Below are 24,120 nucleotides of genomic sequence, written 5' to 3'. Positions count from 1 at the left end.
GTTGGAAGGAAGAAGAGTTCCTGCTGTTCTGACAGTGAAATGATTGCTTTAACTGTTTGATAAGTTCTGTAATGGAAAACTCATTAAATACCATTTTCATGGGGTAATTTACCTTTTTGCTGAAATATTCTGGCTACCCAGAACTCCGTTAGCTGTGGAAAGCCCTTAAGCAAGTAAAAGGTATAATCATTGACAAAGGCAAGTTAAGAATAGGTTTCTTATATTATTACTGCTCATTACTATTTTTGCTATTACTGTTTAGTTATAAGTACATTTCATTAAAAGAATTTGGGGTTCCTGAATTATCTTAGTGATTAAGACCCTGTGTATTTTAAACACTTTTATTTTCTCTACTCAGAAGCAAGCTAAAACCATGAGCTTGCACCCAGGTGTGTTTATGTCTGCAAGCTCTTCAATGGCAAGTATATATTACAGTTGAATGTTTGGAATAGAAAGAGCATGTAAAAGTATGCTGGAGTCTGAACGAAATTTGAGAGCATCTGGCTTTTTTTATATATATTTTCAGAACAAATGACAAAAAGCGTAAATATGTTGCGGATCATACACTACTTGTCTGTAAATTGATCAGATATGAGGTATCCAGTTAACAACTTGTGACTTTTCTTCATGGTTTTTTTATCCAAGTCATAGCTGTGTCAAAACAGTTATTTCTCCAGTGAAGTTTTGGAGGTAGGGCTATCTAAGCCATTATGACACTGTTTTCTTTGGTTTGGCACTGAGTATCAAGGCAGCTTGCTTAAACGTTCATCACTGCTGTTAGACTCCACTACAGTAATATGATTGAAACCTTAGCAGTTTCTCTAATATAGAAAAGACTTAATAATTCTAACTGCAGAGAAAATATCAAACATTATCAAATTATTTCAGTCTCCTTATGACTTTTCCATTTTTACAATCTGGGAAATGTTGAGTAATTCATAGGAAGCAATATCAGATTTTTGGCCATTTTAAAGTTAATGCTGTTTCTCTGAGGTACACCAAGGTAGTACATGTCAGTAGTTACGTGACGAGAATGAATGTTTAACATACATATCATTCGGAGAATTGCAGGATATTGGTAGGAAGTGTAGAGGTCAGAGAATATAAATCCAATTTCCAGTTCACAGTAAAGCTGCATGAGCTAATAGGTTGAAAAAATATGCTTTGTTAATATTCTATCTGGTTCTTCTAAGTTAGTGATTTAGTTACTTAATTATTTACCCAGTGTCAAACACCTCTACTAGGGTTAGTGGGTATTAAAAGACAATTAGGGCTTGGGCATCTGTTGTAGAAAAAATGTTATCTCTGTATCAGTAGTTCACTTTGATTTCCTTTAGAGATAGTAAAATAAGATCAAATATGGCTTGTGTCTACACCTAAAGTACTGCCAGACCAGGAGTCCAGGGCTTGAAACATTCGTCTGATACAGTTTGTTAGTTTGCAAGATTCGTAGCTAGCCTGCGTGTTTCCTGTTGTTAAGTAGATTGATCTGTTCCTGCTTCAGTTCTTCATTTTGCTAGGTAGTACGTGGCACACTGCCACTTTGCCTATTTGCCATCTGAAAGTAAAACAGGTATTGATTAGATATTAGTTCTTGATCACTGACCTGTTTCTTCTATGCAGTTTGAGGCAGTGAGGAGGCTGTTAGCGTTCTGGGGGGTTGTACTGTATTTTTTGGTTTGAGTGCTTGTTTGGGTTTGTTTTTCTTTTTTTGATTTGTTTTTTTCAGGGGGTTAGTGGATCAATGAAGTGGCAGTGGTAGCTTTTAGATCTGAATTTCCATAGTTTGGGATATAGATCACAGTATAAGCTAGATAGTTTTTGACACTAACAATTTGAACCAATTGTGACCCAAACACTTTGAAAAATGTAAACCTGGTAAAAACCGAATTGGAGACAATCTACTCTTTTCACTATTTTTGAGAAGGCATGTCATGATTTTAATACCTTTGGGTGCAAGTTCGTACCCTGCCTTTAAATGCACATTGTATTACCAAAACAGTCCTATGATTGACCTGATGTTTGTTAACAGTGTAAACAAAATAGTATGAAGATTTCTATATTAGCCCCCTGAATAGCAGTCTTTACTGTTAATAGCATCATAATTTACATGGATCTTATTTCTGATTGTCTTTTATCCTCCTACAAATGCAACTTGTTTGGCTTCTTTAGCAGGTAGAGAAATGGGGGAAATTAGCCTGTATTTATGTACTATTTCTAAAGCACATACGAATACAGAACTAGAGAACATAGTATGTTTTGTTACTTTTCACTCCTGCATCTTTTTAAAATCAATCTTTTATATCCGATCTAAGGTTTTGCTGTTCTAAAGGGAAAATGCAAAGCAGATTTTTTTTTGCCCAGTCTTTAAAAAAAATTGATAAAATACCCAGTTCTCATTGCAGTAGAAAAGGTGACATTATGTATTCCAATGTAAATAGTTATTGCAGAAAATCCAAAATGCACACACATATACACGCATATGAACATGCTCATTTATTTGTATATAGCATGTTTACTTTCCAGGCTTAATATTGGATTCTTTTTCCTGTATCAGTCAATATTTCCCCTCCTCGCTCTTCCTGAAATTTTCCCAAGCATTGCATGCTTTTAATTCAATGAAGAAACTTAACTTTTGGGTTAGATTTTTTTGTTTTTTAATGCATAGAAGGCAATTTTTGAAAGACTACTCAGCTTATATTCTTAGAGATCTAATGTGCTTAAAAGTTTATTAACAGGGAATAATAGGTAAGCAATCGCCTTCACAACTGTGTTAATTTTACATTTAACTTTTCTGGGAACTACTTTCCCAGAACTACTTTCGTTTCAGATGTGCATTAGGATGTGATAGGAGTGTGAGGCTTAAATGTTTGTGGATTAAAGAAATTGAATGAAAATATGATTTGGTCTCAAAGATAAAACTTTTAGCTTGTCTTGTGAATATCAAAGTAATTTGGACACCAACTGTAGGAGTTGGTCAGAGATTTGCTGTGTGTCATTTCTCTGTTGGCTAACGTTCCCTAAAAAGTAAGTTAATGAGTGTTATGGGAAGGAGGCAGTGCTAAACATTCCAGGGAAAAAGTGCTTTTTAAAATTAGGCCACTGAATAGCTAAACCATCCAGTCAATTTTGTCTAATGCAAATGAAAGTACAGGTTTGTATTTCTTAGGCAATTAGATACTGGGAGAAATTTTTGTTGGTTAACTGAATATTATGAAAGGAAGCTGTAGTATGTTTTGGTTACATTTATTAGAGTTCTCTTCAGCAAGATGATCCAATGTAAAAACAAAAACTGGTTCCAGTATTCAGAGCACACATACTCAAGTGTAAAGTTTACAGTAGGCTAGAAAAATGCTTTTAGAATATTAACTCTTATAATCAAATGCGAAAAAAAAATCCGCAGCAGTTTGTGTGAAGGTAAGAAAATAAGTGAATTATAAAAGCATATACAAATGAAAATGTGTTTAAAAATCAGCAAGGGCAATAAAATTGTGCTCAGCATTTAAAAGAGTTTGTTTCTCAGTTTGTATTGAAAAAAAGCTATGTAGATTTTGAAGAGTTCTGTTTCTTGGCACAGGTAAGTAAGAAGTATTTATTTAAGACATGAGTTTATTTTCTGAAACAAGTTGATAAATAGGAGGTACTTTAGAAATATAAATTTAAAACCAAGTGAATAATTGCTATATGGAAGTTGTTCCCATTCTTTGAAAGAAAGTTTTTGTAACCTGTGGCAAGTACATTTGAGGCAGCTTTTTTGTTGTTGCTTTGTTGTTTTTTTTTTTTTTAAATCAAACTAGAAGCAAAATAGCATTTGAATGGAAACTTTCTACTTCTTCTAGTTTTGTCTCCATCATACCTGCCAGGTATGATTACATATGACATGGTAAAATTGAAGGGGTTGAGTGAAGGGACCACCAAGGTGATTAGAGGGTTGGGGAACTTGACCTATATAGAAATGCTGATGGAGCTGTGTTTGTTTGACCTGACGAGGGGAAAGTTCTTAGGAGGGGAATCTAACCAAAGTATGCCTGAAAGGTAACTGTAAAGATGATTTACATAATTGTCTTCATGAGCATGAACAGTAACAGGGCAAAAGACAACAACCTCAGGTTGATTCAGGGGGAATTACATCTCTATAGAACAGTTCTTCACCATGAGAACAGTAAAGCACTGGACTAAGTTCCCCAGAGAAGAGGTGAAATGCTCTGCTTGATAGGGCCCTGGGTAACCCAGCATGAGGCTCTGGTTTTCAACAGGTCAGACTAGGTGATCTCCAAAGATCTTTTTCAACCTAAATTTTCCTCATAATTCTGTGAATCTTTCTCTGATACTTAAGCGAAGATGGAGAAGTGGACTAGGCAGGCTGCAGTACTGCTAGTAATTTATGGAGAATAGTAGTCCAAGGTCCTCTGATCCATTCCTCAGAGCAAAGCAACTGTATTGCAGTAAGGAGACAGGAGGGGAGTGCACTGAAGGACAAAGTGGTGCCTGAGCTTTTCAGAGGAAGAATGTGACAAACGGCTGGAGTGGATGGGAAAGTGGACTTACTATGTAGGTCTGAACAAAGTGTCAAGAAGAGTAGCTGAACAGTTGAAGAAACCTTTTGAAAAAAGAAGTCAAATAATGAGGGGGAAAAAAACCCAGTAGCATATGGGCTTGATATACACTTAGTGTACTAAACAGTTCAAGTCTCAAATGTATTCACTATGCGTGATAAAGTTTAGATGGCAGGACTGACAATGCAGGAGCCTTTATATGCCTCTGGGTGCTGAAGGTAGTGTGGATAGTCTTGGATGGTTTTCTCAGGTAGTGTGAATAGCCGTGGATTATTGAAAGCAGGAGAGCTCTGAAAATGATGAAGGAGGAAAGGTACATCAGGACATTCTGGAATGTTTTATAGTTTGAATCACAAGAAGAGGCTGGAACCTTACCACTGTTGTCTTACATACTCCAGAAAAGAAGAGAATAGAAAAAAAAGTGGATTGTTTGGAGCAGGTATTAACACAGTTATTTGATTCTAAAATCACAATTATTGAGGCCATGTTACTGAGAACACAGCTGCGTTGGGCAGGGCACATCTCCAGGATGAAGGACCACCGCCTCCCTAAGATCCTGCTTTATGGTGAACTTGCCACCAGCTGCCGCAAGAGAGGAGCCCTGAAGAAAAGATACAAGGACTCCCTGAAACAACAACTCAGCCTTGACCATACTGATCATCATCACTGGTCTACTCTGGCCTCCAATCAGGAGACCTGGAGACACACCATCTATAACGCTGCTGATGTTTTTGAGAACACACGCAGGATCACCCTTGAGGAGAAAAGACAACGCAGAAAGAATCGTGCCTTGCACAACATACCACCTAAGGAGTCTTTCTGCTGTGCCTTTTGCAACCGGACATGCCTGTCTCGCATTGGCCTTTTTAGCCACCAACGCGCTTGTAACAAACATGGGTAGAGCCCTTCCCAAATCTTCGTTCGCGAAGCCTGGCCATGATGATGATGATTCTAAAATGGGCCATATAAACACAGATGAAAGAAAATACATTTCTCCAAGTTCAACAGATTTTTTTGTGATTTTTCATTGTTTCAGGGAAGTGGGATCGTGTAAGATGGATATGGCATTTGTCTTGGTAATTCATCAAAGCATACTTAGCATTGTGGTTGCTTTTCTCTCTCCAGAGAGAAACGTTAGTTCTGCCCTTAGATTGTTCTGAATCATTCCATTAGCTGACTACTGCAACTGTAAACAAAATTTCAGTCTTAAGATGTTTTCTTCACTTTATAAATGCAATTGAGGGCATCTCTAAAATGTCACTGCTATGTCTTGTGTGATGTCTGTCAGGTAACACTTTGCAGTGTGATTTGGAAATTGTGAGAAAACCTGAATGTTCAGATCAATTATTACTGCTGTCAATACCTGTTTTTATTTAGTGCTTAGATATCTATAGAAGGCAACCACTTTATAGAGAAGGGTTAATACCCTTATCTTTGGTTTAAGATGGCAAACATTAGTGTAGGGAAAGAAAGTGCCTTGCCAATAGTCAACTCACAGAATTACTGGCACAGGTGTAATTAGGATCTGCCCCTTTTTTAAGCCATTATCTAGTGATGGGTTCTTAAAAGTAGTGTGGTATTAGGAGGGCTGGCTGTTTTTTAGGTTAAATATGACTAATATTTTTTTTTTAATAAGAAAATTGAAACAAATTTTTTGATAGGTTATGCAATAAGCGGGACTGTCTCTATCCAGACTTTTATTATCCCTACTAAAGAAAATAGATTGTTTTCTGCCATTGTCTTTTTAGCCAGCAGTAAGCCCAAGTGGACAGATTGCATGGTATGCTAATTAATATAGGCTCTTGGGTGAGTAGCCAAGCATGTAATGAGGTTCATAACTTCCAGTGTATTATAGAAATGCCATTGATCAACATAACCGCACTAATGTCTTCTACACTAGTGGGGAAAAGTGAGATAGCCCCTGAGGAAGCTTAAATTTAATCTAAGGATTTGAGGTTTAGTGGTTTGAGGTTGGGTTTTTTAGGGGGGATTTTTCTTTTTCCTTGGTATATATCTTACTGTTATTATGGGCACCCCTGTACCCCCATTTTCCTTGCAGAATAAATCCAATCCAAAAGGCTTAATATGTATGTGATAACTTTGGGAGACTATATTCTACAAGTGCTTAAAAAAGGGTTTCTTTGGTATCACAGCATCCTAGGGCAGAAGGCAGAATTGATGAATTTTGACAAACAGCATGCTGTTTTATAAAATATTACTAGATCAAGCTGTGATATGCCAGAGACTGTATATGCTACTTTTGTAACTAATATAATATTTTTATATGTATGTAAAATCAAACAGGTAAAATACTTTACTTTTTAGAGAATGCTAGAAATACATAATTTCACATTTTTATACAGCAATTCTGCTATTGAAATGTTTTTTTTCGTACTATGTCCTGAAAAATCATCAGCTTGCTGCTTTGAGGCTATATAAATTCAAGTTGTAGAGCAGAGTTGGTTCATAAATGTTTTCTTATGAATTTTTTCTAGTGCAATAACAAGGTAATCCATTTGCTTATTATTGCTACTCTATTAAAATTTCTGTAAATATTTCTGTCTAATTTATAGGTAGTAGCTCAGTTCCAAATTTCTTTCACATCATGAAGCGACAGTTTACTGAGACAGAGTGGGATGTAATCAAGTCTATGAGTAATGACTGGATGCAGCTGGATATGTTTTATCGGCACTGGGTAAGACTTTTTTCCCTATTTATACTCTGCAAACATGCACATTTTTTTGATATAATTTATTATTTTCATCATAGTAAAAATGTTACTTTTTATAGTTGCATAGAATCATAGAATGGTTTAGGTTGGAAAAGACCTCTAAGATCATCAAATCCACTGCTAAACCATGTCCCTAAATACCACCTCTACCCATCTTTTAAAAACTCCAGGGATGATGACTCAACCACTTCTCTGAACATCCTGTCCCAGTGCTTCAAAACCTATTCAGGGAAGAAGTTTTTCCTAATATCTAGTCTAAACTTCCTGGTGCTACTTGATACCATTTCATGTGAAGATAAAAATAATTTTGATATTTTAATGATTTTTTTTTTAATATCAGAATAACTTTGACAACCATAGTACAGCTGACATTTCTAGGATTTATTACTAGTTTTAAACACATAGCTAGAACAAGGTAGAGGGTTCATATCTGTATGTGCCACTGGGTAATTCCAGTTTCATGTTTATTGTAATGCAGAAAGTTAGGCTGGGTATTAACAATGTTGATAACTTTTTCTCTTGATAATTGCATCAGTCTACCCTCACGTTTAGAGTAGTATAAGTCTTAAATTTATTTTGTCTACCATTTGTAGTCAGATGTAATGTTTCTAGAACAGTTTGAAAACAGTCATTACAAATAAAATACACTTATTGTGTCTTTTAGGCCTTAAAGGAAAGCTTCTTAAAGGCTGTTGGAGTTGGAATTGGCTTTAACTTGCAAAGAATTGAGTTTAATGTATCCCCATTGCAGCTGGAAGTAGGGCAGGTGTATAAGGAGACAAAAATGCTTCTGGATGGAGAAAAAGAAGAGGAGTGGACATTTGAGGTAAGGGATACGTTTTCACTAGTGATAAACAGTCTTGACTCCCTATGGTTCCATTGTATATTTGATTTTTTTTTTTAGTTGCCACTTCACACCTTTACTCTACATAAACCCAGTGAGCCATGTATAAATCAAAACTTAGGTTATAAAACTGCAGCAATTTAAGGTATTTTTAATGATTGCAAAAACACCCCATAGATATATTCATTATAATGGCTTTTTATTTTTCCTGTTCCTGGAATATGTTTCTTGCACTCTATGAAATTCATCCTAGGGTCTGCAGGAAGTCCACTGAAACATATTCAGACCTGTCTTCTTGAACAGTGTCTAGGACTTTAAAGGTCTTCATCAGTTGGTGTAGAATAGGCCTAGTGATTAAGCAACTCCATTAGTGTTTAGGTTAGATGTTTGAAATGAAGGAGGCGTCTTCAGTTCCACCGGGTTCTTATTTCTTGTCCATACAAAAATGTGTTTTTGTGAGTTTGAAGTGGGTGCTGTCTGTGGAAGTGGACAGATGAAAAAACTTACTTTTGCTTAATTGGAACATCAGTTTGGGTTCAATCTTCTATCTGAGTGTTGGGATTTGGGCTTTTGTTTTTCTTCTTCAAAGTTATTGAGGCTTATCACTAAAACATCTATCCTGTTAGATTTGATAGGAAATTACTGGTATAATCTAAGATAGTTTAAAGGATATATAGAGAAACAACTGATAGGGTCATAGTTTAGTGCTGGACATGGCAGTGCTGGGTTAACAGTTGGACTTGCTGATCTTAAAGGTGTTTTCCAGCCTAAACGATTCTGATTTTATACAACGACTTCAAATTATTTAATTACCCTAAGAAACCGAGCTTTAAAAACAAATCACAATGCCGTTTCTCTATGCCCCAGAGGCATGTTCATTTAACCACTTCAAGGAAGAAATGGAAAAAACAGAAAGTGCACTTTTTAGCAAGAGTATTCAGTTTCAAATACACATTTACATTTTGAAAATATCTATGTTGTTGGAGACAACTGTTCCAGTAGAGGTGTCTGAATGACAGATTTCTTCTGTACACTTGTTTAGTACACAAACTACGTGTACCCTATGCATGTGGTATAAAAGAATGAATGTACCAGTAATGTTTAACTTGTACTCCAAGTTTATCTCTTCACAGCTCATTCCATTCAGCATTCCAATCCACTTTTGGTTTTGCATTATTTTATAAGTCTATCCATACTAAATCAGCCCTCTTACTCAATTTCTCTATAGTATGGCAATATCAGTATGTCATGAAATTCACTAGTTGGAATTATACACTGGGAAAAGAAAATCTTGGGAAAGACTGTGACACATCTTGTACTAGAATGCTTTCTGTATTATTGCGGCATAGCTCTTTAGGTTGATTTCTATAACTCCTAATTTTGGTCTTTGACAACATGCCTGTGGTTGATTGACTCAAATAGCATGATGATGATGTAGATAGCTCCCTGTAATACTTAAATGCTTTCTAATTATTTGATTTTTCCTTAGTACTTAGTAATTACTGCTGGAAGATTCATGTAACTTTTTTTGAGGAATGTCTCCACTTCTGCACTTGCCCTCCTGCTTCCCAAGAGCAAAGCCTTATAATGAGGCAAATTGTGGTGTTTCAAAGAAAGGGCTTAATATCAAGTTTCATTTAAATACGAGCTCAATTGGGATGTGATTTTATTTAAATATCAACATTTATTAAAATGAAATAAAAAAAAATCCGTTACCAATCCCCAGCCTAAAATTAAGCATCACTTTACTTCTTTGTCTTTTCTCAAGTTTCTTTTAATGTCGGGTCCATTTTCTTACTCAGAAAAGTCCTCTTCTGATTCTCTATTTGCCCTTGAGCCAGATTCTTGAAATAACTTGTTAATCGAAAACACTAAGTTTTGAGAAATCTGAGAGTCACCCAGGAGCAGACATTAAGAATCATTTGTAAGATTGCATATTACTGATACAGTATTTTCATTGGGTTCCCTCTTGTACTGAGTTTGCTTGAGGGAGCTTTTCTATCAAATAAAAAAAAATAGTGATATCACTTTTACTTTTCAGATCTGCCTATATCTTTATGATAGGAGATGATCAAAGAGAGCTAGACACTGTTTAAAATTAAAATTTTCCCATGTTTTGGATTGTCTCATTTCAGTTTTAGACAATCTCATTTACCAAAAACGGAAGAGAGAAACAAAGGGGATTTTATCCATTTAAATTACACCAAATATTTTGAAATCTCCTTCAGAAAGTATGATATGGTTTGAAGCTGGCTCCCTGCCAAGTCTCCAAACCTCACCACAAGAAGTCCCCCACCACAAACCTCAGGAAGAAGAGGAAAAAAAAAAACCAAGAGAACTGAAGCAAGGGAGAGACAGCTAAAGCAATATATAAAAATATATTTACACTTATATTACAGTTAAATGCAATTGAAATATATATACAATTTCAAAAGGGAAAGGGAAGGGGGAAGGGAAAAAAAGAACACAAACAAAATAAAATATACACGATCAATAGCCCAAGATCTAGCAACTAAAAGAATTAGCAAAAGAATATCTCACTACTCTCCTCGGGACAACAGAAAGTCGCGCTGGAATGACCGCCGGCAACCTCCGTCTCCCAAGGTCGGCAAGGCCTTACCAGGCCTCACTCCCCAACATGGCAGACTCAACAGCAGGGAACCTGCACCTCCAATCTGCCGTAAGGAAAGAGGCCGAAGGCCTCTCCTCCTTTCTTCTAATACCCCGGCTTACGTAAAAATCATAGGGAATACTGGGTAAATCTGGACACTTCCTTGGTTACAAACTGGTCACCAAGGAAGGCCCAGACTAAACTACCACAAAGTACTGTGTCATGTGAAAAAAGACAACTTAAATGCATAAAGACTAGAAAAAGATCCACCACCTTATACTTATCATGCCTAAAAGGTCAAAAGAAATACTAATGAATCAGAACAAATCAAAGTTGACACTGTTCAGACACCCTGTCACTATTCACAGTCAGAGCAAAGCCAATTCATATTGGAGATAGCATTTTCTGTGAACATTCTAAAAGACAGATTTATTGCATTGTGAGTCCAAATGAACTGCTTTGTTATGTAGTTTATGTTTGTGGGCCCTTTACCACAGGTTTAGTTTTGCTCTAAGTGTCTTTACCCTCCACTCCTTATATATTTCTGAGCTTGGATGGAAGGTAGTAGCTCAGAAACAGCCTCTTCTTGTTTGATCTTGATGGAATGATTTACCTTTAGGCACTTGTTTGCAAATAGTACTCCAGAGATTGCTACGCAGATTCCCTTCAAAACCATTTTGGAAGGAGTAGGAGAAAAAATACTGTAAAATTTCATTTTAAAACATCAATTTAATTTTAAGATATGTCTACTATGTGTATTAAATATGCTTTAATCATATAGACAGTGTATGCTTTCCTCATTTTAAAAAGGTGAACTTGTTTAGCAATAATTAAAAAGATAACTAGCCAAGTGAAGAGTGATAACAGTATTTGTGTCAGGGTGTTAATTTAGGATGGAGTCATTATGATGATGATAGTTATAATGGGTAATTCTGTATGCTCCATTTACTTCCATTGAAAAAAATAAACTTAAAGATTTGTCCTGGTTTCATCTCAAATAGAGTTAATTTTCTTCCTAGTAGCCAGCATAGTACTGTGTTTTGAATTTAGGATAAGAACAGTGTTGATAACACACTGACACACTAGGTAAAGAACTCTTTAGTTCCTCATAATGCTCTACCAGTGAGGAGGCTCTGTAGTGTTAGCTGCCTGCTGGGTTAAACCACAACAAGAATGAAGTAGTAGTTAATTTCAGTAAAAGTGAAAGAAGTTGATTGAAAACAATTATGACAAGTTTTATAATTAAAAGATATAAACATAAGTTTATTTTGTGTATATATATATTTATATTTATATATATATATATATATATATGTCTTATATGTGGAAACATATATTGGCACAGGAACAGATTGCCCAGAGGAGTTGGGCAGTTTTTAAACCTAAAAGTGTTTAAGGCCAGGTTGAATGGGACCCTGAGCAACTTGGTCTAGTGGAAGGTGTCCCTGCTCATGGCATGGGTATTGGAGCGAGATGACCTTTAAGGTCCCTTCCAGTATAAGACATTCTGTGAAAAAAAAAAATCCTAATTATTGATTTGCAAATGTTAAATGTATTCATGACTCTTTCCATCCCAGTTGTATACAGTTGTTAAGGAAGAATGGCTGGAGAGCATTTTCAGAAATCTATATTAAAGAAGAATCTTAAATGAAATACAAAACATTTCTGTTTTGGTACCTACCTCAATTTTGGATACAACTAGCTTATGAAGGAAACACGCATTTTATCCTAAACCTTGCTTTGGGATTAAGAGTCGCTTGGCATCACTGCTGCTGCACAAATAATTGTTTGCATTTTTTCACAGCAAATATTTGCTTGGTTTGTTTCTGTGCAAATACATTACTTCCAGAACATGAATTTCAAAGAGAGATTACCTGGGTCAATTTGAAACATATTTAGTAATTGCTGGTGTGCAACTGTAGTTAGCATCTTTCACCTTCAGTAAGAGAAGTTAATCCTGTTGCATTATCAGGAATAAATAGGAATAGAAAGTTTTATTTCTAAGACTAGCTAATCCGCCTGGATTCACGCAGCTATCAGTTTTGCTGTCTGGGAAGGTACAGTTTCCTCATAAGCTGTCTGTTGTTGAGTGAATTCATAATGATTTGAATCCCAGACACATCATTCCACCACGTCTTTGAAATGAGATCATTATAAGTCTCGGTTGCCTGTAGCTTGAACAGCTCTAGTAAGAGAGCTGTTCTGTGCAGATAAAAACAAATTTTCCTCCATTATATGTTTTCTGGTTTATAGAGAGGAATCTTAACAAAACGAACTCTCTACCTCAAAGGAATTCTGTACGATTGTCCTCTTTTTGTTTTCTCATCTATTTCCATTTAAGATATTAATTTTATAAGCTGGTATAGCAGTATCTCCAGGGAGGCAAGCAGATCTGCTGCTTCAGTATGTTTCATTAACTCTGTAGCTTAAGGTTTTTGCTGGCCACTAGTAGACAGATGAAGGACATGGTTTGTTGTGTTTTATTGCAAGATGCTGAAAATTCTTTCGTGACCACAGAGGATACGGGAAATAAATGAGCTGGAACCTTTTAAATTCACTGTTCATTGAGCAGGGTCTCTTCAGGGAATGGTCTATCTAAAGAGTCACTGCCTGTTAAACACAACTTTGAACTGAGAAAACATTATTAACAATGTGTAAAATACTATCTATAATATGTTTTTAGTTACTCGAATAAGAAGTAATACGTAAGTTGACTTCACAAAAGGAAAATTCAGTGTGTTTAACTTAAAGCCATAACACCGTTGTTTGTAGACTTCTGACTACAGGTGTAAACCAGTGCTGAATGTGCTGTACTGTGTTCTCTGTTCTGATCTGTCTTTAACCTCTTGAACAAGAAAAAAAGGAAAAAAAATTGAAAGAAGGGGGGAAATGAAGTGATAAAAAAGCCGATGTAGTAATTTTTCCATCTAGACAAACACAAAACACTACTAGCCTAGAACTGTATAAATGATTTAGGAACACCTGACTGAGCATCTAATTTTCATAGTCTTTTTTATTTTCTATGAAGTTCCAGAAATGCGCACTCTGTGTACAAATGGTTATATTTCATCAAACCTCCGAAGTAGCATTCTTTATTTTCATTCTTTTATTTTCAGTTTTGTTCCCTAGTAAAGGAACGGAAAACCCAGTAAAATACTTCGTAGTGAATACATCTGTAGCTCTTGCAGTCATGGGAAATACTGCTTATGCTGTAGGTTTGTTAGTGTTTCTTGTGATCATTAAATATTTTTCCTAATCTAGGCAGAATTGAAACAGTCATTTTCTTTCTAGCACTTTGCAGGAAGGTAAAACAACATGAGCTCAATGTTTTGTGTTTAAGTAGATGAGGGTTAAAAAGTTCACAGCTAAAGCTGTCAAATAGGCACAGTTTTGGTGCTGAAGAGATCAAAGTAAAAACATAGCTCTACTTCCTCACCAGCACCTCTCTGCCAAGGCTCCCATGTTTGCCAGAACAGTCTTCCAACTTTGCAGCTGTACTGCTGCTACACATGACTGGAGCAGCTGCTGTCTTAGCTGAGCTGGGCTGAGTAGATTTGAGCTATCTTGGCACTTTTTTATATATAGGGCTGTTTGGGAATCATGGAAATGGTATCCTGGCAAATGAAATATTAGAAAATTCTGTATAGTAGATGAACTGTAGAGAAGCCTAATGCAGACTGACAGCATTGTTTTAAAAGACATTTTGCTTAGATTAAAAGGGGAAAAAACAGGGCAACCAACAACCTGTCAGAGGAAATAGGACATCATGATATTTGCTTTATATTATAATATAGTGCAGTTAGAATGTTTCCCAAGGAAGCCAAAACTGGAGATTCACGCTTACATCCCAGGAGAATATTTCAATGACTAGCTGATTTTCAGATTAATGGTGATATCTAAATCATTCACTTTTCTAGGTAAAATTCTTGTTATTCTTGATTTCTGTTTTAGAAAGTCTGGCAGAAATTATTTGAAAACTTTTGGATAAAAGAGCAAGAAAAATTTTATTTCCTCCCGTTATATATTTTTAAAAAAGCCAATGGAATTATGACTTGACTATAAAATAAGCATTATTCAGAAAGAGTATATAGAAGGGTTTGGGGTTTTTTTTCTGAAATTATTTGTTTAGGGTGAATTATTAGCCTTTGTAGAGGAAAACACTTTCAAGTAAAACTATTAAGTAAGTAAAAACTCTGTCACTAAATATATAGTTCGGTATCTAAAAACGTTGAGAAAAATTGATTTGTATTTATACATATCAGTGCTCAGACTGTGTGTCAGGAATTTAAAGTTGTGCTCTTACGTGCTGTCTGAAGCCAAGAGTAAGAGAGTCATTGGTTTAAGTTTACAGTTAAATCATTGTTTTTCAGAATACCTTCCAGGAGTTCAGTTCATCTCATTGGAAAATGGATAGCTAAGATGGGTTATATGGTTTGTCACTTAGAAGGGACCAGTAAAGGAATGCTCAGGTCACAAACTTGAATATAAATATCTACAAATGGGTGAGGTGATGATAATCAGTTCAGCCCTGCTAACTTTTTAATGTATCAGCATCACTGAGCTCTCCAAGACTGCTGAAAACTACTATTGTTTTTTGAATGTTATTATTTTAAATTATGGTCTGCTATTGTTCTGAACCATAATCTAAACATTTATATAGTCTTTGCTGAAAACAGACTAAAGAAAATGCATTTACATTGCCATTTTTTATCTTTACTAGGAAACCCGGTTTGATGACCATCATCATGTTGCAGTGGCACTCGGGAAACAGACGGGATTTCTGCAAAAGGATTCTGGTGTAAGAAATTATGAAACAGTTTCAGGTCTTGTTAATCATCTGAACATAAACTTATTCTTATGCTGTAGCTAAAAATGTGTTATCTCAGATTTAGGGCCAAGGAAAATGCTTATCTTAAGCACAGTTTTAACCAGAACCAAGCAGTATTACTGAACTGTTTCCTGTAGTTATATTGTGTCTATTTCAGGAGAGGTCTGGGAAGGAGAAATGCTTTCAGAGGACAGCAACAGATAATGTCAGATCTGGAATGCAGTGATCAGTGTGTTCATTCAAGAGAAGATTAAGTGATTTTTGTCACAGCCTACTAATACTCATGTGGGAAAGGTGGTCTTCACAGAGGGAAATGGAGACAGTGAACCAATCTGAACTTGCTAAGCTTGTATGACACCTCACCAAGTTGATTTTAATGGGGGACTGTCAGTGCATGTATCCTGGAGCAGATCCATTGCTGAAACACCATTATGACAAGATAACCCTTGAGACAAGCAACAGCAACCAACAGATGGGAAGAACAGCAGTGTTAGTCTTCATTCCATGTGGTGTCTATTGAGAGAAGGAACAAAGCTACTTAAAAGCTTTTCAGGATTTTCTGTGCAATTTAACAAAGATCTCAGTCATAAAATAGCAATAAAAGTCAAAATTAAGGGAGAGACAGACTGGCAAGTTGTAGCTGAAATAGCCAGACAATCAGAAAAGGAGAGTGTGACAAATTGCCGGACTTTTTCTGTGGTGTTTTAATTGCTCACAAGAAAATGGGTTAGTTGTTTTCTGTTATTTAGATACAAAGGTTCTACCAGGAACTAGAAAAAACGTAGTGTAGGAATGGATAAAAGTATAAAAGTGGTAATGCACACATCTGTCATGGTAATAAAGTCTGTCTGTGTTCATGAATAACACAAAGAGGCAGACCTTTTAACTAGTATTGGATAGGTTAAAAAGAAAAAAGAGGTATAAGCTGCCTTTGGGGTTTTACTGTATTAAATCAGTGTACAAATACTATTTTAAGAAAATACGTTCAGTCTGCTAGACAGGACATACTTAAGTTCCCAGTAGGATGGCATATCATTCTTCTGACAGGAATAATGATAAATGCAGTCTGAGGTAAAAAGAAGATGGCCATTATTTATAAAGACAGCTACCTAAGTATTCTACAAAAATCCAGGATTTTTAAGTGTTGACCTTCACCACCACTGTCACATACCTTGGAGTTATCATAGGAAGAATAGTAATGATATCAAGAATTATGATGAAAAATCTTTGAATCAAGAGAAGTCTCAAAGGCGTGATTGTCCACTGACTATAAATTTCTGATGGCCTGAATTTCAATATCTCAATTCACTGAAAAAGGGTCGTTTTAAGCAGGACTAGTAAGCATCCTATGACTCCCCAAAATAAAAATTAAGTGAAAATTTATATACTATTGCATTGTACCTTTTTAGGTCTCCTCCTAACAGGAACATGAAGGAAATGAAAATTACCTTCTCTCTATGTAACAGAACTGTAAAAAATTATTTTGTTTTAAATTTCTTGCTAGATGTGTTGAGAGAAGAAGTTGTTCATCCTTGTTAAATTGTTCCAGGATGTCAGTGTTTGAGTTCGTTCCCCCTCTGCAATCACAGGAATAAGTCATTATGTCCTGTTTGCAGAACATGTACATTCAGCTTTCTTCCTGTACTGATAGCAAGTACCTACAATTCACAGGAAAGATCAATCGTTACATTAATGTACTATAGTGAAAAATCTCTAGTGTGAAGAATCTTTACAAAGTGTCTGCTAGTGACTGCTATATGCTTTAAGAAACAGAACATGTATCTGCACTGTTTACTGAGATCTAGACAGTTAATCTGTGGCAAATCTCAATGAAAGAGATTATTCTTTATAATTCCTATGTAGGCTATAAAATATCTTTTTGTCTGTCACTTGCTAAATTTCACAAGATTTGAGATTAATTCAGTCAGAACACACTTGCCTTCAGACAAGCATGCGCTGAAGTTCAAACTATATCTGTTAACATCTTGGCTCTGAGGCTTAGTTCATGTTTGCTGTGCATCTGTGATGTCACTTACATGGCTCTAGGCACAGTTCCTGCAGCATTACCTCATCTCCAAAATGTCAGATGAACAGGAATGTCTCAACACTATGTCATTTGTGTAAGGACATAAAGTGACAGCCAGCTCAATAACTTCTGGTTTCAGTCTGTATTGACAACTTAGAGTTTTACTGTACTGTTACAATAAGCAAAACCCATTTTGTTGTCTCTGCATTTATTCCTAGCAGTAGCTTACTGCTCAAACACTGAAATGGAGAGTAGACCTTTTTACGCTTTTACCTATTTACTGGCCCACCTTCATTGATGTGACAGAAAGGGACAACAAAATCCTCAAAATAGACCTTAGATGGGATCATCTGCAGCACTGGTACATGGCAAGAAAAGGCCTACAAAGTACAATTATGAACACATTCCCCAACCCTTCTCCAGGAACTCAACATGCTGGGGTCCCTTTACAGTGCCTGTACACTAGTCCAAACAATATGAGGAATAAAGTATCATCTCTGGAAAGGTGGCAGAGCAGCTAATTCTGGAAACCATTTCCAGACACAGCAAGGACAAAGAAATCATCAGCACTGGTCAGCATAGCTTCACCAGGAGAAAGTCATGGTTAGTAAACTTCTGCAATGAAATGACCGACCTGATAGGTGAGGAGAGGGCAGTGGATATTGTCCACCTATGTTTTGGTACTTTCTACCTCTGGCACTGCCTCTCAGAAGATCCTCCTGGAGCAAATGTTGATATGTGTACTGGGTGAGCAGGCAGTAGGTGTATTGAAAACGGGCTGAACAGCTGGGGCCAGAGCACAGTGATAGTGGCAGAAGGTGTGGTTGGAGGCCAATAACTAATGATGTGCTCCAGTGATCAAAACTGGGCCCAATCCCATTTAACACCTTCATTAATGAAACTGGATGATGGTGTAGTGCGTCCTCAACAGGTTTGCTGGTGACACCAAATGGGGAGGAGTGGCTGATATGCCAGTGGGTCATGCTGCCACACCAGAGGGACTTGGATAGGCTTAGGCTGCGTCAGACATGAGTCAGTTTGTGTGATGTACAGAGTACTCCCACTGCAGAGGAGCCCTGCTGAATTTTATCAAATATTAAACATTAAGAATATGTTGTTTGAGCAAATGTCAATTTAGAAGAATCAACCGTATTTATGTTGGATTCATGCAAGCTGTACTATTTGCCCTGCTGTCTGGGAACAACTTCACTTGGAGAAGGCATATACAGCAGGCTGCACAGTAACATGTGCTCAAAAAAACCCCAAATCTTTTTTTCTTTGAAACATGATTTTTCTCGGAGCGATGAAACTAACATGGAAACCATGACACTCTCATCTCCAATATCTCGGTCTGCATTTAATGTGGAATAACATGGGGAATGGCGAGTTAGTTGTGACTGCTTTAGTTCTTGAGTAGCATTTGAGTTTGAGAGAGGCATGCACAACCATGAGGATCACTGGTATTAAAAAGAGCATGAATAGGCACACCTCTAGTGGAATAAATCCTCATGTAATTGTCTCAAATAATCATATCTGGTGGAGAATGAAGTGCAGTCTGTTTGATGGTGATCTTTGTCTTTCTTTTTACTGGATTTAAACACTCACAGCATTCTATAGCCCTCGTTCTGTCAGTTTCGTGAACTTGATTGTGAAGGAAAAACTTGATTTTTCTGTGTGGCCTGTCAAATGCTTCTGTTAGTTAATGCATAGCCTAAATTAGGGGCAGTGACACTAGTCTCAAATGCAGAATATTTCCTTTCTTCTTCAGTAAGCAGTGTGTAGTTTAAACTGGACAGATAATTTTACAGGAAGGAAATTAATGCTTATTGATTTGTGTTATGCTAATATGTGTTTCCTTTAGGTACGTTCCATGGAGCCTAACCCACCACAGTTTACGTTACTGACTTTTGAAGATTTAGTTGCATCTGGTATTCCAGTTGCACCTGAGGATTCTGCATATTGGGACAACTTTTGTTCAAAGCAGGAGAGTCCAGTGCACCAGAGTTCACATTCAAGAGAAAAATGCTTATAAGAAAAAGAAAATTGTTGAAGATTTTGTACTGTTATTCTGCATAATTCCAAGTATGGGAATAAGTGCACGTGTGTAGATGAAGTGTGTTTTTCATTATTTAAATTAACAACCTGATTTCCACCTTTTCAAAATTGATGCTTTATCAGAATCTTAAGGAAGATACAAGTTTCCTTGCTTAAGGAATTCTGAGTGAAAAGCCTAAGGTGGCCACATGCTTTTTTGCATCTCCTTGACAGTAGTTCTCACACTTTGATAAATATCCATGCTAGGAACAGAAAGCAGACCTACAATAATGTTGTTCATTAGTCAACAAGTGTTCAGTATATAATAATGTGTTTCCATACTTCATTTATGCTGAAGCTTAAATTATGATACTACTTTTTCTCTTATAAATATAATGGGTTTATTCTCAGATGAATGAATAAAACCAGAAAAACTGGTACAAATGAACTGCAAATATGGGGTGAGATGAATAGAGAAATTTCAGATCTAGATTTCTGGAGATAAAGGAATAAATTTCCTATTAGAGATTAGTTATTTCTGCATAGAATCAGTGTCTCCAAACAGAATTTTTCTGTCATTGGAAAGAGTTTTAAAAGTATTAATGAAATTATTTATAATATCATGTTTGCATCCAAGGAGAGGACAAACCAATTTTATTAAATTAGAAAATTGCACTTGGTTTGCTTGCCAGGAATATGATAGTTTTCAGAGCTGTATCTAAATAGAAAGGTTACAAAACCAAAGGTGTTTGTTTTGGTTAGTTTTCCATGAAGTAAAATCATAGTTTCCGGTGATTCAGACAAAATCATGTAGAAGATTGCAGTTACTCACATTATGATTTTTTCCAAGTCTTTAATTTACACTGAACTATTTGAAAAGTAAGACTAATCTTTTTAATCTTAGATAGCAATGAGATTAGTTGATGGCAATGACTTGTGAAAAGCCACTTGAGTCATGTTGTTTCATGTCAGTGCAAGTGGACAGAATTGTTACACTTCCTTTTACTGCTGTGAGAAAGAGCAGCTGGATAGTTGTGGAACTACCAGCTAAAAGCATGCTGCTAAAAGACAAGCAGGACATTCCGACTCCTTATGAATATGAATGATCCTTCTTGAAGTCATCAGAAATTTTTCTGGGCATCTGTGGTGTGGAGGCCCATCTTGAAACAAGTGCTGTTTGTGTGTACAGATAAATTAATCTCACAGTTCTAAGATTAATGTTTGGGGTTTTTTTATATTTCACCATTACACTTTTCACTGTTATAAACATAATTGAGCCGTATATCCAGAAATGGCCATAACACTGACTTCCTTGCATTTCCTCACAATACGATCTTAATGGCTACAGAGTTCTCTGCCATTTTAGAAATACTGGTCCAGCACAGCTCCAGCTTCCCGCACTAGTTCAAGTTCTTGGCCCAGTCCAGTGCAGGTGAGCTGACCTTTGCTGTCTCCCATCATTCTTCTGCAAGAAGTGTCCCAGTTACATCTAGAAGCCTTCAGGCCTTTATGTTCTCCAGAGCTCCATTCCTTCATCTGTTTTGTTTTCTAGGTACTGTCCTTGGCATGACCATACTACATACCTGGGTCCTAGAGGGTAAGAAGCTGCAAAATCACAAGCTCTGCACTACATGAGCCTTTTCCAGCAGGGTCTTGGCTAGGTAGTCTTTTTCACTGTGGAACAGGATTGCCCAACCTTCCTGTTTCTCAAAGTAGAGATTTAGATCACATCTGCTGGCCTAGGCTGTGTATCAACACAGTGTTTTCTGAGAAGTACTTGTTAATGGTCTCTGATCTAAAAATAGTTTTAAAAGTTTTGGTCTTCAGTGAAAAAATTGTCCAAAGGGAATAAATGTGGTTTAGTTTGGACCCTGAGACTAGCTCAGTCTGGTTAGAACATGGTGCTAATAACACCATGGTTGTGGGTTCAGGCCCTGTACAGGCCATTCACTCTGTGATCCTGGTGGGTCCCTTCCAACTGAGAATATTGTGTGCCTCTGTGATTATATTACCGTGCTCAAACCTTTTTGTATCTTGCATCAAAATCGTCAGAGTGGATTAGGAACTTCAGGGGGCATAACTGTGTTCAAGACAATTTGCAGTTATGTGACAAGAGACTGGTGCCATTTGATATGAAAATCTGTAACTTTGGAAAGTGGATCATGAGAATTCACTCCTAGCCTTTTACAGAATCTGTAAACTTACACAAGATGCATATTGTTACTATCTTATGGGATCAAATGCACTGATGTGCTATCTTAGACAAGAAATCATAGATGCTGCAACAGAAGTAGTGTATATATGATTGTAATATACATATTTTTGGTAAAATCCAGGCAACAGCTCAACTTTAAACAACCATCTTGACCCGAGACACTGCAATAAAGCAATGATTGGCAAAGAAGATAGAAAGGAAAAGATAGTTATACAAGTCAACAGACTACCTCTTTGTTGGAGCTTTACAAGATTATGGTACTGCATTTTACAAAGAAGATAAGTGGTTCTTGGTTCAGAATTGATACAACCAATTCTAAAAGAGCCTGTCCTCCTTAACTGCTGGCTAATTCTGCAGATGTCTAGACATCCTGGTATGTACTTCATTATCCTCCAGAATACAGATAGTTTGGCTTGCTCCACTCTGTATAGAAAACAAAAGCATGAAAATAAATTCTCAAGAGAGAAAACAATTTAAAAATGTTTTGTTTTTTCTTCAGAAAGTCACTTTTTGTAAGATATTATTTTCTTGTGGTGTACATGCAGTTTTTTATGGCCAGATGCTAAATATGAATCCTGTTTCTTCTAAGATTTATAGTTTCTTAACTAAAATAAAAAGTGGGTTACTTTGTGTTTATGTTGTCTATTTGTGGTTATTTTTTTTTATCTCACTGTTATTTAGATCCAGACATAGGTGAGATTACTGAAACACGTGTCTTCCAGTCCTTTGCTATTTTGCAAACAATTCGTGGGACAAAACTGTATATTCTTAATAACATCCTTTGGATGAATCATGATTCAGAGGTCTGGATCAGCTGTCCACTCCTTGGCTCCTTCTACAATTTTAATTTCATAATGTGCAGCGCAGTTTCTTGGCATAACTGTGACAGAATTCTATGTTGGAGTGAGTGTCTCATCATTTGGTCGAAATTGCAGTAGTGTGAAGCTTAATGCTCGTAAGGAAGATACACATTTTCAAGTACAAGGCTACAGTGCTGCACAGTGTTGCTTACACATGTAAGGAGATATCTGAAGATTTGGTTTTTAATTATGATGTAGAACACAAAAGTTCTTTAGGCTGTAGTGGGAGCTTCACACAGAAAAAGAACTTTTACTTGCACAGTGATGTAAACAGGAAGAAAATGGGTATTTCAGTTGAAATGCATGTTTTGTTCTCCAACACGTAAAGTACTTAAAAGGTTGGCCATACTTCCTTTTTAGATACATCCTAGGGATTTAGATGTGCCTGTTGACATCTGGAGCAGGCTTTGGGCAGAAAGCTAACACCAAGACTCCCAGCAGATGCAATTCCAGACTTCTGGCAGTGCCAGAACTTGGAAAGGCAGATGGAGCTTTGCTAAATAGTAATGTTCTTATGAATGGCAAAGCTGTAAAGAGTTTGGTTGAGGGCTTATTTCAGGTTCGTGTTTTTAGGCTTTCAGTATTGTAGATGTACAAATGTCTCACTTTGAATTTGGTAGTTACCTCATAAACTTATTCAGGCATTTAAGTCTAGTCCGATATTTGATAAGGGCTCTGAGATTTTCATTGCAAACTTGCCTTTTTTGTTAAAACGTCTGAATTAGCTGGTGCATCAATTTCGTCCTGTTTCTGTGTGTGTTGGTGTACCTGTGCTGTGCCCTCAGTACCACAGGACCTGTAACGCATCTGAAGTTCCTTTTGATGTCATAAGGTCCATTTGGTTTTTCTTATTTTCCTAATTTTATAAGCTTTATAAGTAAAATAGTAGAAGTAGGTTTTAGAAGCTGCAGCACTTATTCCTCACCCTTTAGCACCCTTTAGTTTACACATTCCTCAACCCTCTCACCCCATTCTATGTTCCATATCAATCCTATCCCTGAATTCCAGTAGAAAATGTTTAATCTTTTGTCAAGGCAAGGCCTATGCTGTTTAGAGAACACTTATATCTTGACCCAAACCACAGAACACGGTCAGGAACTAGGTGACCGTGTACCCTTTGTGCTCTGAAGAAGGTGAAGATGATGACGAAAAACCCCCAGACCCAATTCCCAAGGGGTGGACCAGAGCAAAGGCTACGGGGTGGAAACACTTGGGATTGGACAGATAGTATTATAAATTGTAACACCTGAACACGGCCGGCACGCATGTCTTGTAACATCTATGCCTAGGCACAAATTAAACCCTTTTCTTACCTCATCCTCAATTAACTGCTCCGGAGGTTTTTTTTCCTCAGCACCATGAGGCATCACTTTTGCGGCAACAACTTTCAGTGGGGCTAGTCCCAGTGTGATGAA

The 24,120-nt window shown here is 36.7% G+C and overlaps 1 protein-coding gene across 11 annotated transcripts in view; it reads left to right on the top strand.

Annotated features, from left to right (window-relative positions):
* AASDHPPT (aminoadipate-semialdehyde dehydrogenase-phosphopantetheinyl transferase) overlaps positions 1–22,492 on the top strand; it is a 29,629-nt gene extending 7,137 nt beyond the window's left edge. The window contains exons 3-9 of one of the 11 annotated variants that reach the window (XR_007903240.1): positions 7,130–7,251; positions 7,952–8,113; positions 15,463–15,540; positions 19,458–19,678; positions 20,979–21,062; positions 21,183–21,227; positions 21,967–22,060. Coding sequence is in view for 6 of the 11 variants with exons in the window: in XM_051779868.1 (XP_051635828.1) it covers positions 7,130–7,251; positions 7,952–8,113; positions 15,463–15,565; positions 21,183–21,227; positions 21,967–22,127 (593 nt within the window). In the remaining 5 variants the exon portion in view is untranslated. Of the gene's footprint in view, positions 1–7,129; positions 7,252–7,951; positions 8,114–15,462; positions 15,566–19,457 lie in introns of all 11 variants that reach the window. The other 10 variants (XR_007903239.1, XR_007903238.1, XR_007903237.1 and 7 more) reach the window with 10 other exon arrangements.
* The last annotated feature ends 1,628 nt before the right edge of the window (positions 22,493–24,120 follow it).

The sequence above is a fragment of the Manacus candei genome, unplaced genomic scaffold (assembly GCF_025592945.1).
Source record: "Manacus candei isolate 608988 ecotype Guabito, Panama unplaced genomic scaffold, ASM2559294v1 h1tg000014l, whole genome shotgun sequence".
NCBI classification, from domain to species: Eukaryota; Metazoa; Chordata; class Aves; order Passeriformes; family Pipridae; genus Manacus; species Manacus candei.
The sequence above is the reverse complement of the archived record's forward strand: the minus strand, read 5'-3'. Positions and strand labels throughout refer to the sequence as shown.